Source organism: Eulemur rufifrons, chromosome 9 (assembly GCF_041146395.1).
Source record: "Eulemur rufifrons isolate Redbay chromosome 9, OSU_ERuf_1, whole genome shotgun sequence".
NCBI classification, from domain to species: Eukaryota; Metazoa; Chordata; class Mammalia; order Primates; family Lemuridae; genus Eulemur; species Eulemur rufifrons.
In genome coordinates, this window is record NC_090991.1 from 15,719,416 (window position 1) to 15,737,714 (window position 18,299).

Consider the following 18,299-nt stretch of genomic DNA (forward strand, 5'->3'; position numbering starts at 1 on the left):
GCCCCGGATACCGGACCTTTGTTCTTCAGGAGAGGGAGGAGTGGCGAGAGTTAGCTTCCATCCCAGAACTGAACCTGCAGGTCAAAACACCCTGTCCACTGTGGCTCCCGTTTCACTGTTACAGTCCGAACAGAATTTTCTCCAGCTGGGGCACCTCTAAGCCAGCTATCAGAGAAGTCTGCCCGTAACAAGAGCACTAGTGAATTCTTTATTGATTGTACATTACCAATATTTATTTTGACCACAAAGTGACTTCAAAGTTGTTTTTGTCTTTTGGTCTTTTTTTTTTTTTTTTTTGAGACAGAGTCTCACTTTGTTGCCCAGGCTAGAGTGAGTGCCGTGGCGTCAGCCTAGCTCACAGCAACCTCAAACTCCTGGGCTCAAGCGATCCTCTTGCCTCAGCCTCCCGAGTAGCTGGGACTACAGGCATGCACCACTATGCCCGGCTAATTTTTCTATAAATATATTTTTAGTTGTCCATATAATTTTTTTCTATTTTTAGTGGAGACGGGGTCTCGCTCTTGCTCAGGCTGGTCTCGAACTCCTGACCTTGAGCGATCCACCCGCCTCGGCCTCCCAGAGTGCTAGGATTACAGGCGTGAGCCACCGCGCCCGGCCTGTCTTTTGGTTCTTAAAGGGGCTCTAGAACGTGGAGGGAAGGAATGGGCACAATAAGTTTAGCTGAATCACAGAGCTGTTAGCTTCTGCTTTTATCATGGATGTTCCTTTTACATGTTATTTTGAATAACATATAAAATAAGATAAAACAAGGCTTCTGCTTGGGATTTGGTCAAATCAAGAAGAATCCTAAACACTGTGGGGAGAGCCTGATCCCTGACATGGTCCCCCCATCAACACGAGTTTAAAGTCGCAGCTGCCAGCTCTCAGCAAAGCACGTGTACCATGTGGTACCAGCTCAGGCGTACAGTAGCTACCTTTGCTTAGAGAACTTGCTTACATTTATACAAATGTGCCACAGGAATGCTTCAATACAGCAAATTTCTCTCTACTGCAGTGGTTCGTAGCAAGGAATAAATATTATAATCATCTATGGACCTTTTAAACCTATATGCCAGGCCCCACTCCAGACTTCCCGACTCAAAGTCTCCAGGCATCTGCATTTCTTCAGAGGGTCCCAGGTGATTCGGAGGCATATCCCTGGTGGAGAAGTATCCTGTCTTTACAGGATGCGCATACTGCATTCAGTCCCCATCAACCAGACAGTTAACGTAACTCCTACTGACATCTGCTGGCTCCTTGGGGATTACTGACAATGTAATAAATCAAGAAAGCAACTTCCCTGGCTGTGACCACCAACCGTGGAAAACAGCAGCTTGACATCTCAATGCTGTTACAGAGATGTCCAGAACTTGGCTCCTCAAGAATGAACCAAGAAGAGAAGTGTGGATTTGTAAACACCGAGAGTGACAAGAACCAGGTGCCGGAGTGCATTGGCTTTCCCAGCCCCCCTAGGTCGACGCAGCTGGCGGAGTCGGCCGCACCGTCTGGAGATGGGTCACTGCCCTTCTCTGCAGTTGGTGAAGGCTGGGGAACCTCGCCAGGGCACCGCGACGGCCAGGCAGGACCCACCTGCCGAGCTCCCGGTGCTCTCCCCGCCCCTCCTGCACTTGGGTTATTTATTAATAGAATCTTTTCCTAAGGGAGCTCAGCTCAAGGTCACGCCTCTGTCTTCCACCCTTTATTTTCTTTTCAGTGTTCTCAAATTTGAGATGCCCAATACACGAGAGTCGGACTGGCCAGCAAGAATAGGCTGGAAACTGATGTAGAAACGAGGCCCAGGATCGGAGCTGGGTCTGCCCCACACCCAGGTCAGGAGCCCCACGGCAGGTAGGACACCTGCTTCCGAGGCCTGGCACATGCAACCCTCTGGGGTGAGAGAGACTGAGGGCATCTCTCCTTTAGAGATTACTGAGAAATGGGGAGAACACAGGGATAACCTGGCCAAGGTATGAAAAGTACCAGAAACAAAATACGTACTAGGAAACTAGGATTTACATGGAAAAGTATGCACACTTCCATTGCCTTCATAAAGAAAGGCCAGTTTTCCACCTGTAAAATCTGCCACTTCATTAACTCAGGCCCTAGAACCAAACCCAGAGATGCAGGAGGAACAATCAGCACTCTGGCTGCAGAGGTGACCTCAACAGTAGCAGTGGGAAGAAGGGGTGGGATCAGACTTCCTCATCCAAGCTGCCTGGGCAGGTGTGCGGCAGGAATGGGGCCCAGGTGTCAGAGGGTGTGACCGCCGTGCTGAGGCTGCGTGAAGCGCTGACCCCCCAGCCAAGAGCAGCCCTGCACACAGGGACCTTCTCACTGCCGCCTCTTCTTCAGGATCAGACATAATCTAAATTGCCTTATGATAACCTGGCCCTTACTCAACGTCTCCAATTTGGACAGGAATTAAGACAGGGCCTGGGAGAGACTCATTAACAACCCAGATGTCCCAGAAAGCTTCAAGACTGATGATCTGACAGTCCCGGGGCGCACAGGAGAGTTTGGGGGGTCTTCCAGAGAACTGGGTGTTGAGGGTCACAGGCCAGGGAGAAAAAGTGCCCCGAATGCTTCTATAGTCTCTTCTTAATTAGCTTCTCGAGTTTGCGGATGCGAGATGACTCCTGTTCCGGTGTTGGGGCCATCAGGGACAGGGAGCTGGAGGCTTCTGCCCCCGAGGGCGGGGCGGGCAGCCTCTGGCGCAGCAGCTCCAGCATGCTGCTCTGCTCGCTTCGCTTCAGCCCCTGCGGGGAGAGGAAGGAGGGTGGTCACCGCCTGGGCCCGAGTGGCCGGGAAGGGAAAGCGCAGTGTCTGGGTGTGCTGAGGGCTGAGGCTCTAGAAACAGCACAATGACTCTGAGCATAGTAGGCTGAGGATTATCACCTTCTTCAGGGGAATTACCAACCCTGGGTAGTACCCGGGGAGAACTGTGGAGGGAAGAAAAAAGGTAATAGGATAGGAGAGAAAGAAGGGGTTGAGAGACAAAAGGACAGGCAAAGATGGGGGGAAGGAACACCCCCGCTCTTCATGCCACTCCTTGCACCCCCACCCTCCGCAGAGCAGTGGGTCTCAGTGGCCCCGAGGTCCTATCAGAATCCTGAGTTCACACACCCAGGACCATCCTCCTCAAAAGGGCTCCTCGATTTTGGTCCGTGGTGTGGGGCCAGGCACGTGCATTTTGAGAGAACCTCCAGGAACCTATAACCCACCCCCAGTTAGAACCACTGAGTGTGAGGATGAGCAGGTGTGGACAAGACAGGACACTGGCCTAACCTTCATGTCCAGTATCTTCTGGAAGGTTTCTGTGTTGCAGTCCGTGAGGAGTTTGATGTAGTTGTCAACAAACACCACCAACGGTTCATGAGGGGCCATCACGACCTACCGAGGGAGGGGACGAGAGTAGGTCTCGAGGAGAAAGAACTCACAGCTGGGGGCAGGGTCCCCTCTCCTCGCTCCAGCCAAGCACTAAATGGATTCTGCAAGAGTCCCTCAAGCAGCAGCAACCCGAAACTCAGAAATGTCCCAATGGCCATTGTGTCTTCACGTTCAATTAGAGCCATGTTTCCTGAATTGGCTGAATCATAAATATTACCTGGATTTCTTTTTAAAGAACATACCTGTGTCCCTCCTCTAAAGATTCTAACTCAGCTGGCCTGGCTGGGGTCCCAGGTGATTTTTCACTGTTCTGGTGATGGGTACACTGAAAGCCCTGACTTCAATTCATCCATGTAACAAAAAACACTTGTATCTCTTAACTATATTGAAATAAAACTAACTAAATATTAGGATCATTTGGGAAACACTCTGTCAGAGGGTTTCCTGTTTGAAACATTTCATGGGTATGTGGTACCTGGTCCTTCTGTCTTGATATATCCTTATTCCTGAGAAATGGAAAGCAGAAGGAACTGATATAAGTGGATTTTCTCAAAACCAAACACCCCAAAGCTGCCTATTTTGAAGGCTTAAACAATCCTGAGCTCCATTTAACTACATGTTTTTAAAGTATCAATTGACATACAGATAGACGGAAAGGAATGGCAGTACAGTCTTCAAATTCATTTCCATTTGGTTTTGGAATGCAGTATCTGATTTTTTCCCCCAGGAGACTGATTTTGTTGTGAATTCCTGATAATGTACCAAAGAGTGGCAAGGGTAGTTCACTCAGGAATCCTCCGCAGTAATTCCCAAACTGTATGCTCTCTTCCCCCGTGAGCGAGCCAGGGAAGCAAAAGACTAGGCTGCTTCCGATGTCCTCAGGCCATAAACTAAGGTCTGTGCAGTGCCCTCACCTGGTCCCTCCTGCAGGAGCCTCAGGTCCCACGCTACTTTCTACTCCTGCCATCATCTGAGTCATTCTGTTTGGGAAACAGGCCTCAAGCGCCTACAGGCCCTGGACTTCTAAGACACATCAGGACGGTGCCATTTGTTCTCTGGCTGTCACCCCTCTTCCAAACAGGCCCCTCGCTTCTCAACAAGTACAGGTGGAAATCAGATGCAGATGCTCAGGGCTTCAGACATTCATCACCCAGAGTACAATATTTTGTTAAATGAGGCTTTAAAAAACCCATTTGCTGATTAGATTCAGTTACTACAACATCTGTTCAGAGTTCATTTAAAGCCGCAGAGCACAGAGAGCCAAAAAGGCTCACGTGGAAGGGAGGAGCAGATGGCTGGGCCTGAAATCCCTGCTGAGAAGCAAGCGCCCCCTGACTTACCCACTGATTCACAGCGACGACTTCACCTCACTTCCAGTCTTGGCCAAGTCGTTTTACAAGATGATCCCATGATGACAAAAAATTCATTTGTCAGAAGAAACTACCAATCCCCAAGTAACTGGTCACTGACTATCCACAGTACCTGATGAGGCCAAAATCCAGTCCAGCCCAAATGTGGACAATCCTTTGGACCTTGTGGGGATAGGCCCCACCCTGTGCTTTCAAAAACCAAAACTCCTTGGAACGAGTGATCAAATAAATAAGCAGCCCCTTTTATCAGAATCCCCGAGAAAGACATGTCATCACCTTAAGGATCATCTCAGCCCGGGTCATGCCTTTCACAACGATTTTAGTGTAGCTGGCTGGTGCCTTCCTCACCACCTGAGAGCCAATGGAGGGGAGATCGAGCAGGACCATCTTCAGGGAGTGGGTGTCCAGCAGCAGCTGTGGGAGTGAACCAGAGCGTTACTAGCCGCTCCACAGGGACCCAGCACCTTGAATGACATTTTCCTGGTTATACAAGTGATGCATTCTCATTGCAGAAAATTTGGAAAATAAACAGAAATATAAAAGAAAAAAATTATTTATAATTCCCATTACCCAGGAAAAACAACATCAAGAGGCCATAGGTCTTTTTTTTTTTTTGAGACAGGGTCTCGCTCTGTCACCCAAGCTGGAGTGCAACGGTGCAATGGCGCGATCACAGCTCACTGTAACCTCAAACTCCTGGGCTAAAGCAATCCTTCCGCCTTGGCTTCACAAAGTGCTGGGATTACAGGCATGGGCCACCATACCCGGCCAAAAAAAACAGTTAAATGTGGTCTAATTCCTGCCAGTTTCTGTGTGTCTGTATAAAAAACTAAATCAGAATTATATTTTAGGCCGGGCGCGGTGGCTCACGCCTGTAATCCTAGCACTCTGGGAGGCCGAGGCGGGTGGATCGCTCAAGGTCAGGAGTTCGAGACCAGCCTGAGCGAGACCCCGTCTCTACTAAAAAATAGAAAGACATTATATGGACAACTAAAAATCTATATAAAAAAATTAGCCGGGCATAGTGGCGCATGCCTGTAGTCCCAGCTACTTGGGAGGCTGAGGCAGTAGGATCGCTTAAGCCGAGGAGTCTGAGGTTGCTGTGAGCTAAGCTGATGCCACGGCACTCACTCTAGCCTGGGCAACAAAGTGAGACTCTGTCTCAACAAAAAAAAAAAAAAAATTATATTTTACATATGTGCAGTTTTATAACCTGGTTTTCTCACTTAATATATGAAGTTTTTGTATTCTGTTTTTCCATCTTGGCAGTCTTAAAAAAAAAAAAAAAATCAAGATTTTTTTTTTTTTCAGTCACTGCACTCCAGAGTGAGACCCCCATCTCTAAAAAAAAAAAAAATCATGATTTTTAATGACTGTATAGTACTCTATGGAGGGGGAGTTTGTATAAACTTTAAGATCTTCCCAAAAGGAATGCACCTATTCACACATCTGCCAGCAGTGCAAACTGCACCCTCATCAGCACTGAAAACTGTCATGAAATCTTTCTTATGTGTTAGGCAAAAAATGGTAACTCATTATTGTTGTATTTTGCATTTCTCTGCATGCTAGTGAGGATGTAAGAGATTTAACCAAATTTAAATGCTGTATCTTAGCAACAATCCACCTTTTCCTGTTTGTTTGTTTTGGTTCTCTTGGATGCCAACTACCTAGAAGGATATCAACTTTCCCGACTGGCAGGAACGATGCTGTTTCTTCATAGTTGGTGTTCACGAGGCCTTGCCCTGGAGGTTATTTACTGTTCCCATTTTACAGATGAGAAAACTGAAGTTCCAGAGGTTTAGTAACTCACTAAACTCATCTCACGAGATGAATGGGGTTAGGTGATGAGGAGGACAGGAAGCTGTAATTCCATTTCCTGCTGCCCAGGTAAATGCCCCTGGGCAGTTTGGGCTCAGAGCTCACACTGATTCCTGCCAACTCCCCCATTACTGCTGCTGTTCTTGGCAACCAGGTGGCACAGAAAACGAAATCAGAATGATACTGTATCTATATGCAGTTTTATAACCTGGTTTTAAAGCCAGAAGGGTAACTCTGGCCTGTTTCGGAGAATAGAATCACACCACCACTAACCAGACAAGGCAGCAGTAGGGTGACGGTTCCTGCTGCCACTACTAAACTCCGATGATAATGATCAATCTTCAGCTTAGGACAAGGTTTGCGGCTCCTCTCGGAAAGCCTTGCGTAATTATATCAGGCAGGCAGGAAAGGAATCCCTTCAGGCCTACGACACTCCACATCCTCTGATTTTCCGCTTACTTTGCTTTGGACAGGAGAATTAATGACTATGGATAAACTAATCAATGAGAGACTATTCATGGTCATAGTGATTATAATTTTGAAAATGGTATAAAAATTAGGGGACGACAACAACGTTTTATTTGGAGTAACTTAGATGGAAACGTTACTCTCAAGAAGTGGTAAGAAATGACGCTCGGGATAGGGTAATTTTATGCAGTAATGTGGCTAGTCAAAGGCGGAAACTACACAGGTCATTCAACTGCATGCCGGCAAAGTGCCAGGGCATTTTGGACCTTTCTAGATTTCCAGAGATGAAAATTCTTACTACCCTAGTGTCTGCATTTTGAAAAGGCTTACAGAGAAGCGCACACAAGCATCCAGGGGAGAGAACGGCATAGACTGCCCGAGGCCCACGTGAAGAGCCCGGTGTCAGCACTTCCCAGAGCCCCACTGGAAATGACTACTGCCTTCTCACAGGGAACCCAGTACATGCCTCTAAAGAATAGGTATGCTCGGTTCCAGGTGGATTAAAATCCTAGATATAAAAAGAAAAACTTTAAAACTGTTAGAATAAAATACAGAGATTATTTTTCTTGTTTATGGGTGGAGAAGAAGGTCAAACATGGGAGAGGTTGAAAAATCTACTACCCTAAAATAAAAGAAGTCTATATCAGGAGACATAAGCAAAGTAAAAGATAAGAGACAAATCAGGAGAGGACATGTGCAATACTGACAAAGGAATGATATTCAGAACACATAAAGATTCCTACAGATCAATAAGAAAACGATCAACTATCCCAACAAGGACAACAACAGGGGGGCAAAGAGAAAGCTCAAATGCCCAAAAGGCATGTGAAATGATACTTAACCTTATTAGTAATTGGACAATGCAAATTAAAACCACAAATGTATGCCATTTCATACCCATCAGAGAGTCAAAGGTAAAAAGGTTGATAATCAAGTGTTAGCATAGATATGGCACCGAAATTCAAAATCATGGTGAATTTCATGGTGAAAATAGAAATTAGTTTAAGTGCTTTGGGGGAAATTCAGTAACATTTTCATATTTTCTTTCTTTCTTTCTTTCTTTTTTTTTTTTTTTGAGACAGAGTCTCACTCTGTTGCCCCAGGTAGGGTGCAGTGGTGTCATCACAGTTGATCCAAACCTCAAACTCCTGGGCTCAAGAGATCCTCCTGCCTCGGCCTCCCAAGTAGCTGTAACTATAGGCACAGGCTAGCATACCCAGCTAATTTTTTCTATTTTTGGTAGAGATGGGGTCTCGCTTTTGCTTAGGCTGGTCTCCAACTCCTGACCTCAAGGGATCCTCCCACCTCGGCCTTCTAGAGTGCTAGGATTACAGATGTGAACTACCACACCCGGCCTCAGTGGCATTTTTTTAAGTGAAGATGCATATAATCCATAACACAGCATTTATATTTACATCCTTTAGAGAAATTCTTGCCCATGTTAAAAAAAAAATATTTCCTGCATCCATCCCACTGTTCGTAAAAGAAAAAGATTTGAAACAACTTAAATGCCCACCAACAGGAGAATGAATAAGCAAATGGTGGCATATTCATGCAATGGAATATAATACTAAAGTTAAGATGAATGAATGCAAACAACATATATCAACATGGATAAATCTCAAAAAACATAAGTTGGGCAAAAAAAGCAAGTGGGGAAACGATATGTATTTTATGCATTTATATAAAGTTTAAAAATATGCAAAACAAAATCATATCATTTGTGAATATATATACATATAACATATTAAAACACATATGGGAATGATCAAAATCAAAATCAGAATAGTGTTTACCTTTGGCAGAGAGGAGGGGGTGGGCAGGGTGGGGTCCACGGGGGGCTTCAGCAATAACTATAATGATTTACTTTACATAAAAATGATCTAAAGCAAATGTGGGGAACATTACAAATTTTACTGAGCTGAGTGGTGAGCTGGTGTTCTTTATAGTACTTTCTATACTTTTTAATATTTTGGAAATTTATTTTTAAACTATGCCATTTGAGGACTGGCAAGGATTCAGCTTTTGTCTTCCATGTAGCAAATTTTGAGAGCCTTGTCAAAATTAAAGCCACGTCTTAGCTAGAAAAAAAAAATCAATGAATATGTTTTAAAACATATGGGGATATTTCCTACTTTTTCTGTATTTTCGACTTCCCAGAGATATATTATATGCATAAATAATTATATAGTCTTAAGCGACAGGAAGAGTTTTGAGTGAACCAGATATAATTCTCTTTTGTCCCCCATATCCAGGGTGATATGACACTTTCATTCCTTGGCCAGTCACAATAAAATTCTGTCTTTACCAGACTGCTGAAGAGATGAAAACCTTGGTTTCGGGTTTTACATAAAGCAATGCAGTCAGAAAAGGCGGGAACCAGTCTGACAGATTTAGCAGCTGTTTGTAATAAGGGAAGATAAAAGGTACCATTTATTACAAAAATCTGCTAGTTTTCACCTTTGAAAATAGCTAATGGTCATCTCCTTAGGCATGCAGCATTGGGCAAGAGGTGGCCACTGACAAATTTGTTTGCACCTCAGAGATAATTTTTAGGGTAGTGTGGGCTGGCTGATGGTGACAGGCTGTTGTGCTGTAAGGGTGGCCAGCACGCTGCGCCTGTGGAATTTCATCATCCAGCAACAGAAACCACTGAGGGAGACACTTTACTTCTTAAAGAGCCTCCTACGCTTCTTGGGGGACACCAGGGCTATGAGTAGTGATGCAAATCTTGAGTAGGTAAGATAAAGGCACTCGCTCCTAGAAGGCAAGGAACCATATATGTGCTGCCATATATGTGAACAAAGCCATGTAAGTGAACCATTTTGCTCCAACCCTATAAAATTCTTCAATAATGTGGTGCAAAAAAGACAGTTCAAGACATCAAGGATGAATGGACCAAGGTCAGGGCATGTCCTATTTCTTCCTTTTAAATTTGGGTATAATTTTCATACAGTCAGATACACAAAGTATACAGCTGGATACACTTTTACATACGCACATACCCTACTGCCTAATTGAAGATACAGGACATTTCTGACATCCCAGAAATGCTCTCTTTCAGTCAATGTTCACCTTTCCTCCCCAACAAAGGTAACCACTCTTCTGCTCTCTATCACTGTAGGTTAGTGTGCTGCTCACAAACCTGTTATGAACATTCTTCTACATGTCTTTGGTGGTCACAAGCTCTCCTTTCTCTAGGGTGGAAGCTGCTCAGAGTAGAATCGCTGGATCACACAGTAGGCATATGTCTGTCCAACAGTTTTTCAATGTGGTTGTACCAAATTCCATTCCTACCAGCACATATAAAAGTTCCGGTTGCTCTACATCCTCACCAAAACTTGGTGTCATCACTTTTTAATTTTAGCTAGTCTGATGTCATTGTGATTTTCGTTTACACTTCCATCCTTATTGGTTTTTTGGATAGCCATTTTTTTTTTTTTTTTTTTTTTTTTTGAGACAGAGTCTCACTCTGTTACCCAGGCTAGAGTGAGTGCCGTGGCGTTAGCCTAGCTCACAGCAACCTCAAACTCCTGAGCTCAAGCGATCCTCCTGTCTCAGCCTCCCGAGTAGCTGGGACTACAGGCATGCGCCACCATGCCCGGCTAATTTTTTTTTTTTTCTATATATATTTTTAGCTGTCCATATAATTTCTTTCTATTTTTAGTAGAGATGGGGTCTCGCTCTTGCTCAGGCTGGTCTCGAACTCCTGAGCTCAAACGATCCGCCCACCTCGGCCTCCCAGAGTGCTAGGATTACAGGCGTGAGCCACCGCGCCCGGCCTGGATAGCCATTTTTTGAAGTGCCTGTTCACATCTTTTGCCATTTTTTCTGTCGGTTGCTTTTTCTAATTGCTTTGTTAGAAGTTTTTAAAATATGTATTTAGAATATAAATACTTTATTAGTTATATGTATTATAAATATTGTCTCCTACCCGTGGCTTACTTTTTAACTCTCTAAATGGTGTCTTTGGATGGAAAGAAGTTCTTACTTTTAAGTACTCCAAAAACTAATCTTTTATGATTAATACTTTCAATGTTTTATTTAAGGAATCTTTGCCTAGCCCAAGGTCATAAAGGCATTCTCTTATATTATCTTCTAGAAGCTTTATTGTCTTATCCGTTACTTCTACAGCCATAATCCATCTGGAACTGATTTTTTAAAAATCGAGATATAATTCATATACCATAAAATTTACTCTTTAAAAGTGTACATTTCAGTGGTTTTTAAACATATTCAAAAGACTGTGAATGTGAGATTTCAGAATATTATCTAGTTTCAGAACATTTCACCATCTGACAAAGAAATCTTCTACCCATCAGCAGTCACTTCCCATTTCCTACTCCCCCTTAGCCTTTGTCAACCGTGAGTCGACTTTCTGTTCTATGGATTTGCCTGTTCTGGACATTTCATATAGACAGGATCACACAATATGTGGCCTTTTGTGTCTGGTTTCTTTCACTTAACATAATGTTTTCAAGGTTTATCCACGTTGTAGCATGAATATTTTATTCCTTTTAATGGCTGAATAATAGTCCATTGTATGTATACACCACATTTTGTTTATCCGTTCATCAGTGGATGGAAATCTGATTTGTTTCTACTTTCTGGTTATTATGAATAGTGCTGCTCTGAACATTTGTGTACAAGTTTTTGTGTGAATATATTTGTTTCAATTCTTTTGGGCATATACACAGGAGCGTAATCGCTGGGTCACATGGTAACTCTATGTTTACCTTTTTGAGGAAGTGTCAACTGTTTTCCACAATGGCTATACCATTTTACATTCCCACCAGCGACATGTGAGGGTTCCAACTGCACCAAATCCTCACTGGAATTGATTTTGTATATGGTGCATGGTGAAGGTCAAGAGTAACTTTTTCCCATACGGATATCCAATTACCTAGCATTACTGACTGAAAAGACCAGCCCTTCCAAACTCAATTATGCCACTTTTATCAAAAGTCAAGTGTCTATATATGTGTGGTCTCTTTCTGAATTCAAGTCTGTTCTCTTGGCTATTTGTCCCTGGTGCCAGTGACACACTGCCCTAATTACAACAGCAATAAAATAAGTCTCCATATACTGAGGTTTAAGTCCTCCAACTGGGTTCTTTAAGATTACTTTAGCTGTTCTTGGTCTTCTGCATTTCTAACTTTTAGAATCGGCTTATCAATTTACACACACACCCCTGTTGGGATGCTGACTGGGACTGCACTATAGCTACAGATTAACTTTAGAAGAATTTATATCTTTTTGAGTCTTTTAATCAATGAACATGAACATCTTTTAAAGGTCTTCATTAATATGTCTTAATATTGTACAGTTTTCTGTGTAGAAGACTTGTATATTTTTTGATAGATTTATTCCTAGGTACTTAATGTTTCCTGATGCTACCGTAAATAATGTCATTTAAAAGTTGTTTGTTGCTGGTATATAAAAACATCTTTTTCATACTGACCTTATACTCAGCAACCTTGCTAAATTTATATTTTAATAGTTTATCTATTTTTATTTACATTTATTTATATTTATTATCTGTATTTTATATTACTTATATTATTTTACATTTTAATAGTTTATTAGATATTATCATTCACAATCACATTCTCTGTAAAAAGTGATAGTTTTGTTTCTTCCTTTCTAATCTTTATACCTTTTGTTTCTTTTAAAAATATTTTATTTTTTGCTGTACTGTCCTGGCTAGGACTTTAAGGACAACATGGGATTGAAATGGTGACAGCAGACACTCTTGCCTTATTCCTAACCTTAAGAGACAGAAAACCTTTCCATATTTGGCCATTAAGCATGATGTTTATTGTAATTTTTTTTTTTTTTTTTTGAGACAGGGTCTTGCACTGTTGCCCAGGCTGGGGTGCAGTGGCGCAATCATATCTCACTGCAGCCTCAAACTCCTGGGCTCAGGTGATCCTCCTGCTCAGCCTCCCAAGTAGCTAGAACTACAGGTTCGTGCCACCACGCCCAGCTAATTAAAATTTTTTTTTTGTAGCGCTATGTTGTCCAGGCTGGTCTCAAACGCCTGGGCTCAAGCTGCCTCGGCCTCCCACAGTGCTGGGAATACAGGTGTGAGCCAGTGTGTCTGGCCCCAGTTTTTGTCATTAATTGATTCATTTACTTTACATGTTTGCTCAGTGCTGGTCAGTCCTCTCAAGTCCAGGTCCTTGATGGCCCTGCCGATGGCTGTCAGCTCCTCTGGAGCATGGCTGTGCCTGTCTCCCAGCTGTGTGTGGCACAAATGGAGGACCCTTTTGACTGAGTGACAGGAGAGGCTTGGAGCTCCCAGCAGGAAGGATGGGCTCACAGAAATCAAGGCGGGTCACAGCCTAATGGGGCAGAGAAAACTGAGTGGCTGGATAGAGAAGAGGTTCAAAAAGCTCTTCAGAGAGAAAAAAGTGCTGTGCAAAAGAGGGAAAGCTCTATCTGGCAGAAGTGCACACACAAAAAAAGGAAGAAGAAAATTTAGCTTTTCTGAACACAAGTTCTGCAATAAGAAAATCTAGAAGGAAGCTAGTGTAATTTCAGAAGCAAGGAAGTTTTGCATCAATTCTCAAAATAAAATTTTATTTTAGACTAAACATGAATGGGCATGGGTGGGAGTGGAACACTACAATTAAAAATAAAATCTTGTTATTATGGAGAATGTCAAACATATATGAAGTAAACAGAATGTTACAATGAGCCCTCACTTCCTCGCTTCAACAACCAAAAACATCCCATCACTCTCATCTCATCGCCTCTACCCCAGTGGCACTCAAGGAGAGGTGATTTTTGCTTCCCACTCCCACACCTGGGGACATTTGACAATGTCAAGAGACATTTTTGGCTGTTGTCATATCTGAGAGAGTGTCACTGGCATCTGATGGGCAGAAGTAGTGGATATTGGCAGGGGCAGGGGCAGAAAAGAAAAAAAAAAAAAAAAAGTAATGGATGGTGCTTAACATGCCCCCAGCAAAGGATTCTCTGGCCCCAAATGTCAACAGTGCAGAGGATGAAAAATCCTGCTGTATTTCACTTCCTAATCCTCGTGCAATTTTTTTGAGGTAAAATTTACATATATTGTAATATATAATTCTTAACTGTGGGTGTTTTTTTTTTTTTTTTGAGACAGAGTCTCACTCTGTTGCCCAGTAGATTGCCATGGTGTTAGCTTAGCTCACAGCAACCTTGGACTCCTGGGCTCAGGGGATCCTCCTGCCTCAGCCTCCCGAGTAGCTGGGACTACAGGTGTGTGCCACAACACCTGGCTAATTTTTTTTATATTTTTAGTTGCTGGGCCAAATTTCTTTCTATTTTTTAGTAGAGACGGGGTCTCACTCTTGCTCAGGCTGGTCTCGAACTCCTGAGCTCAAGTAATCCTCCTACCTCAGCCTCCCAGAGTGCTAGGATTACAGGCGTGAGCCACCTCGCCCGGCCTTTAAGTGTGTTACTTTGACAAATGGATATACCCACATAATCCATATCCTCTGCTAAGTTTTTATGTACACCCTTTATCAGATTTAACAATTTTCCTTCTATTTCTACTTTGCTATAAAGAATTATTACTACTAATGGGTATTACATTTTTATCAATCCATTTTTTTCAGATTGCTTAAAAACACACCTTTAGAAAATTTACCTAGGAAAAGTGTGCCTGAGAATTTTTCCAACTGCCATGCTGTACACACAACCTCATTCTCTTTTTCCACAGAGTTAGATGGTTTTGAATTGAGTTTAAAAGTCAATATGGCCACGATGTAATATATGCATACAATGGGATATTATTCAGCTTTAAAAAGGAAGGAATTTCTCACACATGCTACAACAGGGATGAACCTTGAGGACGTTATACTCGGTGAAATAAGCCAGACACAAAAAGACAAATACTGTATAATTCTACTTACATGGGTAGGCAAATTCATAAAGACAGAAAGTAGAACATGGTTGCCAGGGGCTGGGGGAGTGGGAGTGGGAGTGAGGAGTTATTGTTTAATGGGTACAGAGCTTCAGGTGGGAAAGATGAAAAGGTCTGGAGACCTTCCATGGTGGCTCACGCCTGTAATCCTAGCACTCTGGGAGGCAGAGGCAGAAGGATCACTTGAGGTCAGGAGTTCAAGACTAGGCTGACCAAGAGTGATAACTTGTCTCTATAAAAAATAGAAAAATTTGGCCAGGTGTGGTGGCTCATGCCTGTAACCCTAGCACTCTAGTAGGCTGAGGTGGGGGGATTGCTTGAAGTCAGGAGTTTGAGACCAGCCTAAGCAAGAGCGAGACCCTGACTCTACTAAAAATAGAAGAAATTAGCTGGGTGCGGTGGCGAATGCCTGTGGTTCCAGCTACTCAGGAGGCTGAGGCAGGAGGATCACTTGAGCCCAGGAGTTTGAGGTTGCTGTGAGCTATGATGACACCACTGCACTCTAATGTGGGTGACAGATCAAGACCTTATCTCAAAATAAAAAAAAGGGCCCGCAGGTGATGGTGCTGTGGTTGCATAGCAGTGTGTAGCAGTGTGCTCGTACTTACTGCCACTGAATTGTACGCTTAAAAATGGCTAAATGGTAAATTTTACATTATGTATATTTTACCACAATTTTTAAAAAGTCAATATAGTATATAAAAATAATACAAAGGCAAAGAAAATAACTTCATAGACATGCAATGTACTGCTCAAAGTATTTTAGACTCCACAATGTAACAGCTCTAGACGGGGCTTTTGAGAGTGTCTGGCTCAGTGCTCTTATTTAAACATGAGGAAAACTGAGCCCAGAGCAGGGAAGCAACTGTTTGTGACCACAGAGACCATTAACGACAGCGTGGGGACTGGACCCCAAGTCTCCTTTTCCCCATACCACACTGCTGCTTTCTCTATGGTAAGTCTGGGCGAATGGATTCCATTTCTACTGTGCGCTCATTCATAAGACAACCACAGCCATAAGACTAATTAATGACCCTGCAAATCCCACAAGATTCTCTGAAAATTACAAACTGGCAAGAAGCATTATAAATACCCGTATGGTTCAGTTCCTTGTGCCCTTGCAATTGCTCAAGAGGACTCTGGGGCCCAAAGATAAATAACTCACTTTATATAGTAATCAGGGACAGAAGAAAGAGCAGGAAAATGTCTCCTTTCCCATTTTCAGCCTAAGCATTAAAGCATAACCTAAATTTAGGATCTAGCACCTTTGTGGCAAAGCAGACACAGCTGAGATTAGGCTAAATTTTAGCTTTGAATTTCACAGTTTTTGTTAAAGCTTGGATTACAGCCACTCCACGACTTGAGGCAAAATCTGTTTCAGTCTCTGAACACCTCTTTGTTAACTTCTCGATTCCGATGGCTCTGCTGCCTGAGTGAACATGCCTGCAGCTACACGTTTGGGTTTCAAGGCCCATATGCTCAGGGCAAGCATGGACCCAGCTAAACCTGAGCTTCATGTGAGAATCCTGTAAAGACCACACTTTACAGGAGTGGTCAACCTGTAGAAACTTTACAGAGTTTCTACCCTCTCCACACTCTCTCCAGGCTAGGCCTGGGGTCTGATTGAGTAAAACTCTAGTTCCAGCAGATGCTTTTCTCATCCACATCCCAAAGTGGGAGTTAACACTGGTCAAATTCATATTTCTATGGAGGTATTGGTTTTGGGTCTGAGCTGATTAGTCTAATACTCTTTTCAAAGAAGAGAGAATCTTAGGAAAATAGATAAGACATTAGATTTATGTGACAAAATAAAAATGCCATGGTTATTAGACAGTAAATCAGTTAGCAAGGCCTGGGCAAAGCTGCAGAGTCATGAAAAACATGTTCCCAATGAGTCAACTTTGTGTTCCAGTGGCTTCATCCCTTCTGGAGCCAGAAACATAGTAACTAAGAACTCTGTAGCTTCTCCCAGATACACAGATCTTAATCATTCCACATCCTCTCTGACTACACACAACAATGAGGTGAACAGAATGAATTCCCAGTAAACATGTGCTAATGAAACAAGTTAGGGCATTATTCTGTTTGCAGTGGAGGGAATTAGTTCTGTGCTTATGACATACGAGGGTCAAGAATTTCAAAACACTGAAATGCTACAGTCAGGGACAGTCGGTGTTTGAATCCACACAATCGCCCAGAAAGTTCTGAGAACACTTTTGACTCCGGCTAGAGCTGGTTGGTCAGCCAGCCAGCGGCAAGCCCTGATGAGATGTCCCTGTGCAGGCTGCGTGCAGGGAGATATCAGGGAAGATGGGCAATGAAACAGAAGCAAAGTCATGTCCCTGGTCTTAAAAAGCTTAAAATTACTAAGAGCTGCCACGTATTGAGGGCTTACGGTGAGCCAGACTTGTGCCAAGCGCTTTATGTGCATTATCCTATTTTATCCTCACAGCTGTGATTATCCCCATTTTACAGGCGAAGAAACCTAAAGCACAGTGAGGTTAAGTAACTTATCTAAGGACAAACAGTTGCTAGGCTGCAGAGACAGGATTCAGCTCTGTGATTCCAGAGCCCATGACCTTAATGCTCAGACCATACTGCCCTTTCACATCTTAGGAAGGCCACTTGCTTACACAAAAAGGATTAAAAACACACTGCACTTACCAGATTCAAGAGCTCTTGCTATGCACAGGTACTACATAGCTGGCCCTATGTATCTATGGGTTCTACATCCATGGATTCAATCAATCCCAGATCAAAACTATTTGGGAAAAAATTGTGTCTGTACTGAACATATATAGACCTTTTTTTTTTTTCTTTTCTTCTTTTTTTTAAATATGAAGGGTAGAGGGTTGTGAGGAGGGGTGCTCAACTGCCTTGTTTGTTATTTTTGAGACAGAGTCTCACTCTGCTGCCCTGGGTAGGGTACAGTGGCGTCATTGTAGCTCACTGCAGCCTCCAACTCCTGGGCTCAAGTGATCCTCCTGCGTCAACCTCCTGGGTAGCTGGGACTAAAGGCATCCGCTGCAACACCCAGCTGGGTTTTTCCCCCTTTCTTTTTGGTAGACATGGGGTCTCACTCTTGCTCAGGCTGGTCTCGAACTGCTGAGCTCAAGCAATCCTCCCGCCTCGGCCTCCCAGAGTGCTGGGATTACAGGCGTGAGCTACCATGCCTGAACCAGAGTTTTTTCTTGTCATTATTTAACAATACAGTTTAATAACTATTTATGTAGCATTTATATGTATTAGGCATTATAAGTAACTTAGAGATGATTTAAAGTATACGGGAGGATGTGTGTAGGTTATATGCAAATACTACACTATTTTATATCAGGGACTTGAGT

General features: G+C 43.2%; 1 protein-coding gene across 1 annotated transcript in view; it reads right to left on the reverse strand.

The window, feature by feature from the left end:
- Window positions 1-637: 637 nt before the first annotated feature.
- The window catches only part of VPS53 (VPS53 subunit of GARP complex), a 137,544-nt gene continuing 119,882 nt past the window's right edge, over window positions 638-18,299 (reverse strand). Inside the window, exons 20-22 of the mRNA XM_069483508.1 lie at window positions 5,034-5,171; window positions 3,286-3,390; window positions 638-2,756 (exon numbers count right to left, since the gene is read on the reverse strand). Coding sequence (XP_069339609.1) covers window positions 2,586-2,756; window positions 3,286-3,390; window positions 5,034-5,171 — 414 coding nt within the window. The 3' untranslated portion in view covers window positions 638-2,585. The remainder of the gene's footprint in view (window positions 2,757-3,285; window positions 3,391-5,033; window positions 5,172-18,299) is intronic.